General features: G+C 53.4%; 3 protein-coding genes across 3 annotated transcripts in view; 2 read left to right on the top strand and 1 right to left on the bottom strand.

Moving 5' to 3' along the window:
- The window catches only part of LOC147646281 (uncharacterized), a 274,673-nt gene that overhangs the window by 22,240 nt on the left and 234,708 nt on the right, over positions 1-17,725 (top strand). The gene's annotated exons all lie outside the window — the stretch shown is intronic.
- Positions 1-17,725, bottom strand: part of LOC147646283 (uncharacterized) — a 232,039-nt gene that overhangs the window by 4,503 nt on the left and 209,811 nt on the right. The window lies entirely within an intron of this gene.
- On the top strand, positions 7,289-14,770 carry LOC147646286 (uncharacterized). Its single transcript, XM_086873671.1, has 11 exons — positions 7,289-7,880; positions 8,337-8,374; positions 8,778-9,282; positions 9,491-9,554; positions 9,881-9,929; positions 10,939-11,048; positions 11,814-11,931; positions 12,324-12,423; positions 12,846-13,042; positions 13,950-14,087; positions 14,539-14,770. Exons 1-11 carry the CDS (start codon positions 7,352-7,354, stop codon positions 14,629-14,631), a joined length of 1,941 nt encoding a protein of 646 aa, XP_086729797.1. The 5' UTR covers positions 7,289-7,351; the 3' UTR covers positions 14,632-14,770.

The following is a 17,725-nucleotide window of genomic DNA, read 5'->3' as shown; positions in this document are numbered from 1 at the left end:
TGCTGGGTCCCTGGAGAAAGGAAGGGTTTTGCAGAAAGCTCAGCAGCTGCCACACGATGAGCACCCACAGGCACTGAGGGGGGCTGCAGCAGCGACAGAAGAAGCCCCTGCAGCACTTGCTCACAAAGGCTCAGCAGCTGAATGCAGCAAGGGATGAGCAAAAGGCCAAGCTGAAGGCAAAGGCCATGGCACACTTCCTACAGCCCTTGAGGGATCAAGCCCAGGGCCCAAGGAGGCCCCAGCACCCAGGGGACACCCTCGGCCACAAGCACCTGGCACAGGCATTGCCCTCCTGGCCAGGGCACAGCCCACCCAAACAGCCCCTGGCAAGGAATCAGCCTTCCAGCTGCAGGGCACAAGGACACTGCAAGCACAGACAGCAGCACCCTCAGCACCAGCAAGTCCAGCCCTTGATGGACACGCATTCTTAGCGGTGGCACAGCTCCCATTCCACCAGGGACCCACCACACTGCAGCCCTTGGGAACATCCAGGGTGGCTCTGGATCCAGAGGAGACCTTTCCTGATGGACACAGGGGCCTCTCCATCCACTCAGAACCTCACACCTAAGGGGGAAAATTGTTAAGGTATATTTTAATTAATAAGGCACTAAGTGAGAAAGATGAGTGGTTGACTTTTATTCAGCCACTATTAGCAGATGTGGAGGATGGGTTTAAAATGCAGGAATTTTTCTTTGCTCACAGTTGTGATTGTAATTTACTGGGAAGGGATTTGATGGCTAAACGGGGAATGCAAATTAATGTTGCAAAAGGTGAAACAGAGGCTGGTTCTGTTGTACCTCTGTGTCAAATGTCTGGCAGAGCCATGGCTGAAGTGAACCCAGAAGTTTGGGCAGCCCCAGGGAAATTGGCAAAATTAGATATGGAGCCTCTCCAAATTTCCCTGAAGCAACCAGGACAAGAGGTGTCAAAAAGCAATCCCCTGTTCCAAGGGAGGGAAGGAAGGGCTCACAGCCTGTCTGGGAGTCCTGCTCAAGGCACGGCTTGGGCAGCCAGGGATGGCTCCCTAGAATGCTCCTATCCTGCCAAACAAGAAATCCAATGGAATCCACAGAATGCTGCAGGACCCAAGAAGAAGAAATGAGATGATGAAACCGAGGCACCCCACACTCTCAGATCCTTACACCAGCCTCAACCAGGTGCCCTCCTCACACTGCTGCCAGTCAGAACTTGATGCAAAAGATGCTTTCTGGGGATCTGCCCACTTCCAGAGGATGCAAACACAATTCTGCCTTGGGCTGGCAACAAGAGGTAGAAGGGAAAATGCTCAAGACATGGACGGTCCTTCTGCAGGGATGCACGGAAGCACCGGCCTGATTGGGGCAAGCCTTGCAGGAAATACCAAAGGAATTGACCTCACCCCCAGGGACTGGCTTAATGCAGGATGTGGATGACTTGATCCAGTCAGGAGGACAAAGAGAAGAGGCAGAGGAAGCCTCTGTGAAATGGCTTCATTTTCAGGCTAAAAATCAGCTTTGAGTATCTGAAAAAAAAGAAATGGCAAATGGTAGAGAAAATAGTTAAATATTTGGGACCTATATTGACAGAAGCTTTGTCTTGTATTGACGCTGAATGGGTCCAGGAAATCTCAGAAATAATGTTTCCCTGGACTAAAATGGAGCTGCAGCAATTCTTACAATTAACAGGGAATTGCAGGAGCTGGATTGAGGATTCTCTCTTCTAGCCAGAACATTGTGTGAACTTTTAATCCCCAGATAGCCTCAATGTTATGGGGTGGACATAAGAAAGAGAACAAAACTTAACGAAACGAAAAAAATAAAATGATTGATGCCCCAGCCATGGCTCTTCCACACTCAGAAATCTGAATTGCAAGGGAATATTAAACAGGCCACCCCTGAGCTTGCACTGAAGGCAACGCAGCAGCAGCCAGGGCTCCCCAGCGGGGGAAGCCCCTGCGCCTGCCCACAGATCCTCTGCTCAAATCCTCGGCCTGGCCACCCTCCTTTGCCATCTCCAGCCACTGCGGGACAATCCTTGCTCTCACTCTTGCAGCTTCAGGCCTTTCTGTGCCTGCCCTCGCCACAGCTGCTGGGGAAGGCACCGGGACAATTCCACTCTGCCTCTCAATTACACTCACACTCTGCCCTGCCTGGGATTAGCTGCTGGAAAAATAGACCAACTTGAAAATGGCTTCAAATCTTATTTCTCTGCTCACACTTGGTTTGCCTTTGCCTTGGGGAAAGGAATTTTAGAGTTTTTTTTAAGGGATGTTCCACCACTCAGCAGAGATGAAATTAACATCTCAACAGACTGGGAATAGCCCAAAAGATTCCCCCCAAGATAACGACCATCAACAAAACATCAACACCCAGCAGCAAACATCAACCAACATCTTACCCCAGACACTGCCCCAGGCACAGCTGGAGACACCTGGTCTGGAAAAGGCTGAGCATAAATCCAAGAGTGCCCACCTAATTCCCATCACAGGCACAGAAATCCGGGGGCAACAGGAAACCAAATCCTAACAACTCCACACCTTCAAACCAATGAACAATAAACCAAGGGATTTCTATGGTGTCAGAGTGTATAAATTTAGAAAAATCTAGTCAAACTCGTGTGTCATGGAATGATTTTCTCTGCACACCCAGCCTAAGTGTGCATGAAATTATTCCTGTTGCACATTCTGGCCAGAATCAAGTAATGTCTTATTTTTCTAAAGACATTGTTGAAGAGTTTTTGCTTTTCTCAGTTTCAGTGAAAGGATTACACCGTTTGAGTAATTTTTTGTAATAATTTTACTTCTATATTGTCGGTTCTGTTTGGGCCAGTGGTGTGAGAATCAGTTTTAGTCCTAGGAGAATGAAAACACTTGATTGCTTTCTCATTTTTGTTTTATATTTGTACTTGACTCTTAGTCATGACAAAATGATGGTATGAGTTTTTTGATGTTCCCCTTTAAGCTGCACTTTGAAAACTAGAAGAGCTTTAAAGTTGGTGCTTTAACACATAAACAGTTATTAGAATATTGTTTAAAAAAAAAAAAATAGCAGATCTGTGGGGGGCCACGTGTGAGTCACGGGATGTCTGCCCTGGAAGAGAAGCTTTGTTCCAGGCAGCCAGGAGAGGAGCTTTAGAAATGCAAATTAACACTGATGGGACAAAGCCTGCACAATGGACCAGGGGCTTCCTGCCTGCGGGAGGAATTGGGCTGATTCCAGGAAGAAAAAACAGAGGCAATGAGTGAATCTGCTTGGAGATAGGGCCCGGGACTTGTACATAAGGCAACAAAGGGAGAAACCATCATTTTCAGAAAATGTTACTAATTGACAAGGACTGCTGCTCAGACCAAGTCCCGCTACATTCCTGAACTTCCAGAAGATCAAACACTTCACAGAGCCAGGAATATCGGGTGTTATACAAAAAGGACATGCAGCAGGCGGATCGGGAAGGCTGAACCTTCCAAGCACCTCGGCCAGTGCTGGGCAAAGGGACAGGGACATGCGGCCGGGAAAATCAGGACAAAAACGAGGCCGCGTCCTCCAACACCTGGAGAGAGCGCACGGCAAATGCCCCATGGCCTCTCCCTTTGGGCAGCAATAAAGTCACTTGCACACCACTCCTCTGGCTCCTTGGGCCACACAAACCTCTGGCGCCGGGAATTTTCCCGCCCGGCCCCGGGCCCAGCGCAGCCACCTCCGGCCTCCCGACACGAAGCGGGACGAGCCAGCGCTGCTCCGCCACCGCCTCCTGCCGAGGCCCCAGCGGCAAGGAGACCGCGGGCAGCCGCTCCCGCAGCGCCCTCAGCCCAGGGCCAACACGGGCCGGCCACGGCACAAGCCACCCGCCACAGCCCCCTGCCGCCCCCTCCCGGGCCCGCAGCGAGCCCCGAGCCCCCGCAGAACCGAGCGCGGCTCCCACCTGCGATGGCCGGGGCCGCCTCCGAGCTCCGCCGCCGCCTCACCGGGCTCCGGCCGCTGCTGCCGCCGCTGCCGGGCCCGCACAGACGCTCCGGCAATGGCGGCTCTCCTGCCTCACGGCCGCCCTGGGGGCGCCAGCGGGGCCGGGCTTGTCCCCGCTCTGCCCAATCAGCGCGCGCCAGAGCTACGAGTGACGGCAGCAGCAGCCAATCGCAGCCAGCGGCGGGCTCTGCACACGGCACAGCCCCGCCCCGCGCTCTCAGGGCCCGCCCCGGGCTGCGTGAGGGGAAAGGCGGGGATGAGGAACAGCCCTGGAACGGGCCCGGCCCGAGCCGCCATTGAGCTCCCAACACAAACAAAGTTCTCCGCACCTCCCGGCCCGCCTTGCCCAGCCCTGGCTGCTGGGTGGCTCCGGCTCAGCGGGAAGCCCTGGAGCCTCATGCACATCTAATTAGGAGCATCAGTGCATCGCTTTGATTTCCCCCAAATAAGGGAACCCCCCCCGCCCCTTTGGTTGAGTGGAGGAGAGGAGAGATTTCTTGCACTAAACTCCCAAAATTACCAAAACCAAAGCGAAGTGAACCGGGACCCCCCAGCAGCGCCTCTCTGCCGTCCCAGCTGAAGCCCTCGCTGGCTGCTCCAGGCTGGATCGGCACACTGGGAGCAGTGGGAAGGGGCCCCGGCTCGGGGCGCAGCCCCCGGGGCAGCCCCACGGCCCCCACGGCAGCTCCAAGGCTCCGCCAGCCGGGATGGAACGTGGGACGGGGAGCAGGGGAAGGGACGGGGATACCGGAGCCGAGGGAATACGAGGGACACCGGGGGCACTTCACGAGCATTTAACGCAAAAGATAAAATCATAAGGGAGACAAAAGCAACAGCACCTGTAGCACCATAGCACAGGGCCACACAAGGACATGTCCCACTGCTGTGGGGTGATGCTGGCCCGAGTCCAGGCACCCACCACAGCTGCTCTCTCACTGCCCTCCACAGCCACACAGGGAGAGAAAATTTAACTAAGGGTTCATGAGTTAAGGACCTGGGACTTTCCTCATTAAACAGAGTCATGGGCAAAACAGGAAATATGAATTGAATTTATTGCCAATAAGCTCAGAGCAGGAGAATAAGAAGACCCTTAAAAGCACCGTCCTTCCACCCCTCCCTCCTTCCAACTCTGCATCCTAACCTGGCAGTGCAGGGATACAGGGAATGGAGCCATGGTCAGTTCATCTCCCAGGGCTTTTCCTGCTGCTCAGGGACAGGAGTCGTTCCCCTGCTGCACTCTGGGATTTCTCCCACCAGAGAGGTCTCCATGAACTTCTCCAACCTGAGTCCATTCCATGGGGAGCAGCCCCCTCACAGTGCTGCAGCGTGGGTCACTCTGCCACGGGGTCAGACCTTCCAGGACAGGCGGCTCCAGCAGGGACCCCTCTGTCCACAGGTGTCCCCCGGGGTCACAGCCTCATCTCAGGCATTCCCCTGCTCGGGCATGGGCTTCTCCAGGGACTGCAGGGGTATCTCTGCATTCTGGTGAATCTCCAGGGGCAGTCAATCTGCAATTCCCATTGTTGCTCTGTGTTCTGATGGATATTCCTGCCCCTGTGTTCATCCAGGTGCCCACAGGGAATCAGGAAGATCTGTTTGGTCAAGGTTGAGCTCTGTGAGAAGCTCTTCCCACACTGGGGACACTCGTAGGGCCTCACCCCAGTGTGGATGTGTCGGTGCCTGATGAGGGTGCAGTTTTGTGAAGCCCTTCCCACAGTCAGGGAAGCAGAAGGGCCTCTCCTCTGTGTGAATCCACTGATGTTTAATGAGACCTGAGCCCCTTGGAAATCTCTTCCCACACTCAGGATGCACCGGTGTGCCCCGAGGTTGCAGCTCCAGCTGAAGCCCTTTCCACACTCCCCACACGTGTAGGGCTTTTCCCCTGTGTGTATCTTCTGGTGACAAATCAGATTGGACATCTCAATGAAGCTCTCCCCACATTCCTCACACTCGCTGGGGCATTCTCCTGTGTGGATGTTCTGGTGCCAGATCAGGTGGGAGCTGCGACTGAAGCTCTTCCCACATTCCAAGCACTTTCCAGGCTTTTCCCCTGTGTGGATCCTATGGTGGTTAATCAGGACAGAGATCTTCCTGAACCTCTTCCCACACTCCCCACACTCCTAGGGGCTCTCCCCAGTGTGAATCACCTGGTGCCAGATCAGATGGGACCTGTTCTTGAAGCCCTTCCCACACTCCCCAGACTCACAGAGCCATTCCCCAGGATGGATCCTCTGGTGTTCCCTCAGCTTGAAGCTCCAGCTGAAGCTCTTCCCACATTCCAAGCACTTGTGGGGCTTCTCCCTGCCATGAGCTCTCTCCCCCAGCTCTGAGCTCTGGCAGGATCTCCAGATGCCTTCCTGGACCAGGGGGGATCTTTCCTACTTGCAGCTCCCTCGGCTGAGTTTGCAGCCCCTCCTCATGCAGGATCTCTGGGGATTTTCCTCCTCCTCCATCTGGCCATGGCTTGGAAATGACAAATCCTGGTTTGGGGGTAACCAAAGTGGGAGTGCCTTGGAGTAGAGGCTCCTCCTGCCCAAGTCCGTGTCTAGAGATCAGCAGGAGTCTTGTGTCCATGATAATCTCCAAAATATCAAGATTCAGCCTGAAAAAAACTCTCCCGGGAGTTCCCCATCTCTTGTCTTTACACTTTTGGGCTTCCAGAGGTTTCAGTTCCCTGGGATGATGGGGGTCCAAGGGCTCCAGGGGTTCCCCCTCCTCTGGGGTCCTCCTCAGCGATGATCCAGGGGCTTTTGGGGGTCCATCGAGTCTCTTCTCCCCTGATCTCTGCTTTGAGATCCCAGGGATCCCAGGAGTCTCTCCTCTCCAGGCTCCCACCTCTCCAAGCTGCCAGGATCCCCCAGCTCTGGGATCGCCCCTCTCTGCTCTCCCCACTCTGGGGGTCCCAGGGGTTCCTCTCCTCTGCGCTCCCAGGGGTCCCCAGGACCAATGTCCTCCCCCAGCCAATACTGGGCAATGGCCATGTGAACCCCAAAGATCCCCCAAGGGGCTCAGCTTTGGGGTCCTGCAAGATCCAAACCTACACACACAGAGAAAAAAACCTCCCAGGGACGCCAGACAATATTTGGGGCTCAATTCCTCAATCTGCGAGTTCCAAACACACCCCAATAAAAAGACCCTCTCAGGGTCCCCCTGACAGATTTGGGACCAGCTCCCCCTCCCTGCTCACCTGCAGGATGAGATGGGGGCGATGGGCCCGTGGCCGGGGGTGCTGCGGACACAGAGGGCACTGGAACCTCCAGCTTCTCCTTCTATTCCTGTTCCTGCTCCTCCTTTTCCTTTCTCCCTCCTCCTGCTCCTCCTCCTTCCTAATCCCACCTCCTCCCCAGTTCTGCCTTCTGTATATTTAAAGTGGAGAACCTTGCTTGTTTTTAGAACTAGAACAAAGATTCAAGATGGAACAAGCCTTGCTGGTTTTATTCAGCAGTATCAGTGACTACAGGTCGTGTTTGCTTTGGTTTGGTGCTGTCCTCGTTCCTCCTCAGTGCTCAGGCTGGGCTATGGGGTGTCCTTGTTTGCTGCATTTTCAGAGTTCCTCTTGGATCCTTTGGGCAATAGGCCGTGCCCTGGGAGGATTCTTTGTGCTCCTTTGTGACACAGGAGAAGCTTCCAGGTGGTTTTTGCGTGAGCGGCTGCTGTGGTGTCACAGGAGCGTTGCCACGTCCCCGTGGTGTTCCCGTTGCTGTGGGACACGGAGGCCTCAGTGTCCAGAGCGGCTCTGGGCGCCTGCTCGTTGCCAGAGGATCCTCCTGCCCGAGGCATTCTCAGCAGCCAGCCCAGCCCCTGACGGGTGTCCTTCTGTGCTTGCAGGGGTACAGTCTGCAGACGTGTGCAGCGCAGCCAAAATGATGCAGCAAGTGGTTGCTGCAGTTGGCACTCTGTTCTCTGTGGCTTATTCGGGGTATTTTTTAACCCACTTGGCACGTAAGTTGAGGTTTTCCCTCGGTGCAGCCTCTGTGGCTTTGGGCTTGCTGTGTGCTTTCTGTTCTTCCACTGGAACGGAGTTGACTCTGTAACCAAATTGCCCTGAGGACACGGTTGGTTTGGGAGAGCTCCTGCCAGAAGCTGCAGCTGAAAAAGGGGGTGTCTGCAGCCAGCGGGGCGTGCACAGCATTTGCAATGAGGCCTGGGGGGGTTCTGTTCCCTCAAGCGGGGAGTCTGTGGCAGCGGAGCCTGGAACTCCCTCCGTTTGCTGCTCCAGCCAAGAGCTGACACAGCCCAGTATTTTGTGCTGCTCTCTTGCTTGCTGTGTGAAGGGCCTGTGGCTCCTGGAGGGATGCTGTGAAAGCAAAATGCTCTCTCGGGCTTGCCTTGCTCATTTCCCACCACAGGCAGTTTTTTCCTAACAACATCTGGTTCACGTTCCCTCTCCCGTTGCAGGGCACCTCACGCGTGGATCCCCAGCAGCTCCTCCTTCGGTGAGTGGCAAAGGAAGCTTTGGTGTTCAGAATTGTGCAGCAAGTTGTGAGCTCGGCGTGTGGCAGCCGAGTGCCAGCCTGGGAGGCTGAAGGAAAGTTCCTGTCAGTGTCTTTCCAGCAGCAGCAGCAGCAAAGAGATCCCTGGCAGTTTTCTCTGTTTCTGCTGAAGAGCTTTTGAAGAGCTGCAGGACTGGTTTTGCAGGCAGAAGATTGCTTGCTGGCTTTAGCCATGGTGGAATATGGAATTCCCAACAATAAGTGGCAATGTCGGCTTTAGCCCATTGTTAGTTTGAACAGCTCTGAACCCTATTTCTGCTTAGTGCAGCTGGATGTGTAGCTGAGGATAAAGAAGGTGATAACTGAGATAGAACTTCCCGTCCCTCACGCTCCCGTCTGTCCACAGGGCACCAAAGCAGCATCAGCACCTCCTCTGGCTCCCTCTGCTTGCAAAGAGGAGGCCAAAGAGGAGGAAGAGAGCAGTGAACTTCCCGCTGTTCTGGGAGACGAGGGCGAACACCCCGCGGTTTGGGAATACAACGGCGAGGCTCCCGCGGTGTGGGACAAGGACAGTGGACATCTCCCGGTGTGGGACGAGGATGGTGGATGTCCCCTGGTGTGGGATGAGCATGGCCAAGCTCCCATGGCGTGTGACGAGGATGACAGCAATCTCCCGGTGTGGGATGAGGACAGAGAACATCCTGTGGCTTGGGAAGAGGAGGGTGAACCAGCAGCATTTTGGGAAGAGGATGAGGAACCTGCACTGCTTTGGGAAGAGGATGAGGAACCTCCCTCTGCTCCTGAAGAGGACACTGAAGCTCCCTGTGCTGCAGGATCCTGGGCTGAACATTCTGACAGCAGCACAGCCCTGCAGCCAGAGGGGAGCGGGGAGTGGAGCCTGATGCAGCTGAGTACGTCTGCTCTGTTCCTGTGTGCCAGAGCAGGGTGCTGTGTGTGTGTCTCAGCATCAGCTGCACCCAGGGTTGCTCTGCAGCTGAATGGCACAGGGTCATTTATTGTCCTTCCCCAGCTGAGAGCAAGGGGCTCCCGGCCCCAGGGAGTGGGGCTGCATTCTGGCTCTCATCTGAGAGTGAGCATCTTCCACCTGGTTTCTTTCAGGGAACACCGTGAGCGTGGGGGAGCCTGCCGAGAAATACCTGGAACTGGAGCAGATTGGCCAAGGGTAAGGGCAAGGCAGTTACTTCTGCACAAGCAGGGCCCAGGTATTTTGCTGGTGCAGGATGCAGTGAGAAGTCAGGAGAGCTCCAAACCCCTTCAGACACTGGGGTACGATGCTGCTGCCTCTCAGTGCTGATCAGAATTGATAACTGTGGTCAGAAGGCACCTTGCATGGCAGAGGGCTGGTGGCTGCTGTGCTGTTGTTTGAAGGGTGGATGCACTCGGGCGTTTTGTGAACGCTGCAGGCAGCAGAGATCTCCTGTCTGGGCTGGCTTTCACTGCCAGGGCCTAAAGCGCTGCTTCTTTCTTCTCTGCTGTTTTTGTCTCCAGGGCTTTTGGAACCGTTTCCAAAGGACTCGACAGGGCCACGGGAGGAGAGGTCAGTGTCAACACGCCCAGCACGTCTGGCAGCTCTCGAGGGCTTTCCCCTCTGCTGGGAGCTGTGGCTGGAGCTGTGGGGCCCAGCAGAGCTTTCCTGCACAGGCTGCTCCTCTGAAGGCAGAGCAGGGTCAGCCTGCAGAGCACAGCTGGGACAGACTTGGTCCTTCTCAAGTGCCCAAAGGAAGGCAAGGGGGGCAGCGGTGTCTGTCAGAGCAGGACACACTGGCCTGGTCTTCATGTCTAAAAGTGTGAATGCATCAGCTGGTGGAGACTGAGGCCCAATTTACCTTCATCCCAGCCTCGGACAGGAACACTGTTTATCAATTTTATCATCCTGAGTTTCATCAGGATACCTCAAGGCCTAATTAAGGAGAGATCCTGCTTGGGCTCAGTTTGGGGTTTTAGTCCTACTGCAGCTGTCCCCACAGAGACAGGAGAGAAATGAGAAGATGGATGTCCAGAGCAAAGCTCTCTCCTAAACCCTGCAGCTGTGTTTGGGTCTGGTGTCAGTGGCAGCTGGGACAGGGATTATCTGAGCAATGGATGTGCACGTTTGCTTTGTTGTGCTATCCCAAACAGGGCAGGGACATTTGAAATCCTGGCCAAATGCCATAGAATTGCTAAAGGGTTCCCGGCGGTTTTGCTCTGTGTGCACAGAAACAGAATTACCTCCTGCTTGCAAAATGTGTTGGAATAATAATCCTAAGAGTGCTGAGGCCATTTGAGAAGACTGTAGGTGCAGAGAATGTTGTTAGAGCTTGGAGGCTGACAGCTGAGGGAGCATTTCTGCAGAGCTTACAGAGCCAAATGTCTCTGGCCATGAGTCCTGTAACAGCCCCAGCGAGCAGAGCAATGGGCTGTGGGAATGGCACTTGCTGAGCTCTGGTGTCCCATCCCAAGGCAGTTTGGCACAGCCCGGCTCGCTCGCTCCAAAAAGACTCGCTCCGTGTTTGCTGTGGCCTCCTGCCACAGACTGCTCCAGTTAAAGGTCTGCAATGTCCCTTCAGGTGGCCATCAAGAAAATGAGTCTCAGAGGGCACAACAGGGAACGAGCTGTGAATGAGGTCGTGGTCCTGAAGGACAAGAAGAACCCCAACATTGTCAACTCTCTGGACAGGTGAGTGCTTCAGGTCTTCTCCCATACACGGGCCCTGCGTTCATCTTTCCTGGCATCCCCAGTCTGTAGCCTGTTCTGAAAATGCCTGACCCGGCCATATCTTCCCAGAACAACAGCCTGGCACTTCACTCCTTCCATGTGCTTTTGTTGCTTTGCTTTGCCTTTTTCTTCAAGTTGACCCCATTTGCTGTGTTTTACAGCAAGTGCTGATAAACCCTGGTAGAAATTATTTTCCTTGGCTTCTTCTTCCCAGCCCTTTCCCATTGCTGCAGGTGACAGGAAGACCAGGTTCCTGTTTCCAGAAATGCCTGATTTTCCCATTTTTCAATGGCCTTGCCTATTTCTGAAGGGACTTTGTGCAAGGTTTTCCAAGCATTTGACTGCTTTTGCCCCAAGTGCTGCACGGCCTCCTCCCCTGGATAACTCTGGAAGTTGTGTTGCCTTGTTCCGGAGGGAATGGTGGAACTGATGAGTTCAGATGCTGAAGCAGCTGGGGACAAGTGTTGTGGTTCCACATTGAGCTGGGCTGTTGCTAAAGTGCATTTTTCACCTGCTTGCCATCTAAGGCCTCTCCTTTCTCCCGGGTGCCTCCTTCTCCTTTAGCCTGGGCAGATTCCAAGGACTGTGCAGCCTGGCAGGAATGTCTCTCCATCTGATTCTGTCCTCACTGACAAGTGACCTGGGAACAAAACTCCACTCCAGGCTTTTCCCTGGGGGAATTGAGCAATGCACATTCATCTCTGTGCCATTGTTCTCCTCTTCCAGCTTCCTTGTTGATGGAGATCTCTGGCTGGTGATGGAATACATGGATGGAGGAACTTTGCAGGACATTGTCAGACAGACACGCATGGCTGAAGGAGAGATGGCAGCTGTCAGTCAGGAGGTGAGGGATCCTGCTTGTGCTTCCCATGGCTGGGACACCATGGTCCTTCCAAAGAGGCTGTGAGAGCAGAGTGGCTCCATGCTCAGGCCTTTGTTTCTGTGTTGTTTTTATGAGCTGGAGAGGAAAGAGCCTCTGAAGTGAATGGCCAGCAAATATCACTGCATTTCTACTCTGTTCTTGTCTTCTTTCCTGCTGTTGTGGTACTCTCTGTCTTTTTTGGATCTGATTTCCTGTTCTCAGCTTTGCCTTGAACCTTTTGCCTGGAGCTTGTCTGCACTGCACTCCTGGGCTGTCACAGCAAAGTTGCTGCTGGCAGAATTCTAAACTGTCCTTTCTTGTATGATATATTCTGGCCTCTGATTTTTTCCCTCGTGTTTCTTGTTGTCTCTCAGTGTCTGCAGGGCCTGGATTTCCTCCATTCCAACCGGGTGATCCACAGAGATCTGAAGAGCTCCAACATCCTTCTGGGAATGGACGGCTCTGTCAAGCTGGGTGGGTGTTCCTGGCCAGGCACGGCGCTCCCGGGGTGCGGCTGTGGGGCTGCTTCCCAGTGAGGGCCAGAGCCCCACAAGTGCTGCTGGTGGCACTGCCCGGCCCCTGCTGCCAGCTGAGAGTGGCTGCCCCGTGCAGAGAGCTCAGGAGTGCAGAGAGCAGGCTGTCAGGAGTGCCTTTGCTCTGGGTATGGCCCTCCCAGAGGGGCAGGAGTTGCAATCTAAAGCTTCAAAGGAAATCAGTAAAGCCAAGCATGAAAGCTGAGGGCTTCTTTCAGGGTCCAGTTCCATCTTTCCTTGGCTACAGCCCTGAGGACATTTCCAGCTGGATTCAGCACTGCATTCCCAGACTGAGAGTGGGGAATCTTTGTGCTTGGTTTCCTCATTGCAGCTGCCTTTGACAGTGCTTGTTTCTGTCCTCAGCTGATTTTGGCCTCTGCGCTCAGCTCAGCCCTGAGCAGGACCAGTGCAGCTCCATGGTGGGCACTGCTCACTGGATGGCCCCAGAAGTTGTGACCAGTTCTCCTTACGGCCCCAAGGTGGACATCTGGTCCTTTGGCATTGTGACCATCGAGATGGTGGAAGGAGAACCTCCTTACTTCCAGCAAACGGGGGCCATGGTAAGAGGCAAATTCTCCAGGCTTTGCAGAGGCCTGTGAGCACAGGGTGACCCTGCACTGGGAGGAGCAGCTGGAGGTTTCTGCACATCGCAAAGGGAATTCCCACAGCACCTGAGCCTGAACACAGACAAATATTCTGCAGTCTCCAGCAACAATTTGCTTTGGCATTTAAGTTGTTGCAGCTCTTGTGAGGATCACCCAAATACATGAAGCAAGTGCATCAGCTCTAATGTTGTCTTGCAGAAAACCCCAAACAAACCCCAACCCCCACACCCAAACCCAACAAGTTTTCTGAAGGAGTTTCTAAAAGAAGTTTTGTGAGATGAACTCCCCCTGGCTCTTCTCACTGGGAAACTTGTCTAAAACATGAAGATGATTGTTTAACATCCCCACAGTCTAACACATTTCTTTCCTAGTCCAAGCTACTTTCTCTGTGTCACCAAGCCTGAGCCTTCAGCCACACAAACCTGCTGTTCCTTGCCTGGCAGTTTCTGGCATGGGGCATCAGGAATACTTTTAACTTCAGTGTCAGTGGCACTGCAGAGATGCATTTGATGTAAGAATCCCTTGAAATAACACAGGCAGACCACACTGACTCTTGAAAATGGCCTGTAAAGCTGGTGTGTGTATTTGGAGAAGCAAAATGGGCTATTTCTGATGGAGGTTCCTACTGACAAAGTCAGCCAGTGCAATCAGCTCTGAAGGCAAGATCATTTGGATGTTGCAATGGCTGTGGCTGCACCAGGGTTTGGGTTTTTTGGCTGGCCCAGAAGAATGAGCTGTGAGCAGCAGCATCTGTGCCAGGGAGGAAAGTGCCCGGGGAGCTGGGGCAGAGAAAGCGGGCTGGATGTGAGCACCTGTGGGTGTGGAGGAAGCTGTCAGAGCGCTGTGTTTGCTTTTCCTGCAGGCCCGCGCTCTGATCCGGCAGAACGGGAGCCCGCAGCTGCAGGAGCCCAGGCGCCTGTCGGCTCTGCTGCGGGACTTCCTCGAGTGCAGCCTGGAGCCGGACGAGGAGCGGCGCTTCTCTGCCCAGGAGCTGCTGCAGGTGAATGCCAAGCGGCTGCGGGGGAAACGGCAGCGCCAGGGAGGGCTTTTCTTGTGGAGCCCCCTCCCATCATCTCCAGTCCCGCTGCTTTTCACACGCAAAGCCAGCAGAATCCTCGCCTGCTTTGGCTTGGCAGGCTCCTGTCGAGCTCATCTGGAGCTGGTGCCCCGCCACGAGCGGGGACATCTTCAAGCACATCAGGTGGCTCAGAGCCCTGCCTGACCTGAGCCTGGATGTTTCCAGGGAGGAGCCACCTCCCACATCTCTGGGCTCCCTCTCTCAGTGTTTCCCCACTCTCCTGCTACAGCAATTCTTCTTTACATCTAATCTGAGCCTGCTTCCCTCTCTTGACTTTCAAACCATTCCCCTTTGTCCCGTTGCAACAGAGCCTGTGAGGAACTTGACTCTGGAAAGTAACAGTTCATTTCTTTCTTTTTTATCCCTTGGGCAGCACCCATTTTTGTCATCAGCCAAGCCTCTCTCCAGCCTGACCCCTCTGATCACTGCAGCAAAGCAACTGAGGGAGCAGCGCAGGAGGAGATGAAGCACAGGAGGCCAATTTTCATTACAGTAGTTAGAACAAGTAGTTAGTTAGGGTAGTTAGGACTGCTAGTTAGTTAGAATAGTTAGGACAGCCTGCTTGTTATGGCAGTTATTTGAATAAAATCTCTGTTAAACCTCAATCCCTTGAGGTGTCCTGTCCTTCTCCCGCTGTGACTCAGCTGCCCGGAGCACTGCGAGGGGAGAGCGGGCCCAGCCTCGCCCAGAGCTGAGCCCCAGCAGAGCCTGGCAGAGCCCAGAGCAGCCTCGGCATCTGCAGAGTCAGCCTGGAAGGAGGCACTTGGAGCCTTCTGGGCTGCAGCCGGCTCTTGCTTACAAACTGTGTGCGCTGGAAAATGCCTCTGGTTCTGCGGGAGGGCAGAAGGGGCCCGGGGAAGGCCCAAGTGCTCCATGCAAGGGAAAAACCTGCCCTGTGTTTGTGATAAAGAACTATGTTGTTGTTGCCCTTTGCTATTATGTGCTGGCTTTTGCAAATTATTATAATCACAACGATTTTGATATAGCACAGTTTGTAATCACTTTTAACTGCTTTTGATATAGTAGTGTTATAAATGACTTTCAAATTTCCAAACAATCAAATTTAATTAATTGATAACATAGCTTAATAAATTGGATACAAAATAATAAAAGAATAGAATTTAGTAAAAAAGAGATACAATTTAGTAGATATATTCAGATACATATTTATATATATATATATATGTGAATATAATTGGCCAGTGGTTACAAATGCTTAAGGCATAAGCAAAACCGACTGGGGTGTGGGGGGTTCTTCTCACCTCACCTCACGTACGAAACAAAGCACTTCAAGCTAAACTTATATACTGTATGCTTATACATATTCATTAATGTTTCCCATAAGTTTCCTCCTTTTTCTGATTTTACTGACCATTTATTTTCTAAACTACATCCTGTACCTTAATTTTGACGTGTAACATCTGCAAAGGGGTACATCTGCTTTGTAACACTAATTCTTGATCGTTTCTAATGATAACTTTAGTAACAGTTGCAATTTAAGTAGCACGAATCAATTCCATTTATTACACTGGGAATGGGGAACCCCTGCACTTCCATTTCCGGGCAAACCCCCCTTCCTGGGCACAGAGACCCCCTTGAACTTTCATTTCGGGGCACTGGGAACCCTGGAACTCCCTTACCCACCCCCAAAAACCCCTGCACCCCCTTATCTGGAACCTGGAATCCCCTGAACACCCATTCTCGGGAATGGAAACCTCCCAGAACCCCCATTTCTGGGCACCAGAACCCCCATGAACCTCCATTTTCAGGCACCAGGACCCCTTGAACCCCAGAACAGAGGAAGGGATCCCCCTGAACTCCCATTCCGCTGCAGCAGGACCCCCGTGCACCCCTGTATCCAGGACTGGAACCCTCCCAAACCCCCCATCCTCACACCCTGGGACCCCCCTGCAGCCAAGCCAGGCTGTTACCCCCCTGCTTTGTTGGTATAACCCAAAGTTATCTCCTCCCCTGCCCTGCCTATCATTGTATCCCAACCCCTTTTTCCAGCACCTTCCCTATCAATCTTGTCCACCCTGCCCCTTGTTCCCAAATGTCCCCTGTCAATCCTGCCTTATGCCAACCCCCTGCTTGGACGTCCCCTTTGGAAATCCCCTAATCCACAGCACCCCATTGGTCCATGTGTCCTATTCCCCTCCCCAGGATATCCCTCACTGGTTGAAATTGTATCCACCCCTGGGCCCTCCCCATATATAAATTGCTGTACACTTGTATTCTGTGTCTTTTGTCCCTGGACCCTTGGGAGACTAAATCTTTCTCTGAACCCCAATATAAAAGACCTTCCCCCCATTCTTGCCTCCACACTGTGCCTGACAGCTGTTAAGTGCTGTAGAGCATTGCTCTAAGCCACATCTCGGGTCATCCTGCTCCTGAGGTGTGTTCCACTCCTGGCGTGGAGCTGAGGAAGAGCTGACCGGCCTTGGCACCATTTCACACCCAGCTGATCCCAGTGTGCCCAATCTCTCCAAGCGCCCACCCCAGCGTGTCCATCTCGCTGGTGCCCTTGAGCTGAAGCCAGCAGCTCCTGGTGCTGCTGGATACTCCCCCGGCAATGCGGGCTCAGCTCCAGCTGCCAGGTGGAGCACGTCAGCCTGGAGCACCCCCTGAGCCGGCACTGGGGCATGGCCCGGCCCCCACAGCGTCGGGGACAGAAGGGGAGGCACTGGGGGGGCCCAGAGGGGGATTAGGGTGTGCTGGGAGGAACTGGGAGGGAGTTTGAGATAGACTGGTTTAAACTGGGGAAGGGATTGAGGTGCTTAGGATGGCTGGGAAGGGGTTTGAAGGATGTTGGGGAGGGTGGGATGGGGTTCTGGGGGTCCTGGTGGACACTGGGAGGGAGTTTGGGGGTGCTGGGTGTCACTGGGAGGGATTTGAGTGAGCCTGGAGGGACTGGAAGGAGATTGGGCATTGGAAAACAGGGATTAGGATGAGGTTGGTTGTGCTGGGAAGAGACTGGAAGGAGTCTTGATGAGTCCTGGTGGGGCTGGGAAGGGACTGGGAGAGGGTCTGGGGGTCCTGGGGAAGTGGGGAGAAATTGGGAGGGGGCTGAGGGATCCTGAGAGGAACAGGAGGGACTCTGCTGGGTCCTGAGGAGGCTGGGAAGAGACTGGCAGTGATTTACCAAAATAGTGATACTGATCTGGTATCAACACCAATCTGTTAATGGACAAAAAAACCTCTCCAACAGTTTAAAGTTACAAAGTGGATGTTTAATCACAGCACTGGGTGAGTGTGGGACTCACGCCTTAATATGCACTGCAAGTTGACAAAAGATTCCAGTGTCTATTTATTTACAGAAGTCTTAAAATATCTAAAATACTAATACATATTAATACTAATGCATATGCATAATGCTAACACTTCCCATTCCCCAGGTTTGATTAAAATGCACGGTAATGATTTAAAAAGTCATTATGCCTGCATGGTGGGCTCCTTAATTTGAGGAGGGGGTCATTTTGGCATGTAGTGGTCATCAAGAGATGAAGGAAAACCACTCTTCCTCACTCTCACCTTTCTACCTTTACAATGGTTGACATTAC

Source organism: Cyanistes caeruleus, unplaced genomic scaffold (assembly GCF_971803275.1).
Source record: "Cyanistes caeruleus unplaced genomic scaffold, bCyaCae1.hap1.1 HAP1_SCAFFOLD_103, whole genome shotgun sequence".
Lineage (NCBI taxonomy): Eukaryota > Metazoa > Chordata > Aves > Passeriformes > Paridae > Cyanistes > Cyanistes caeruleus.
The sequence above is the reverse complement of the archived record's forward strand: the minus strand, read 5'-3'. Positions and strand labels throughout refer to the sequence as shown.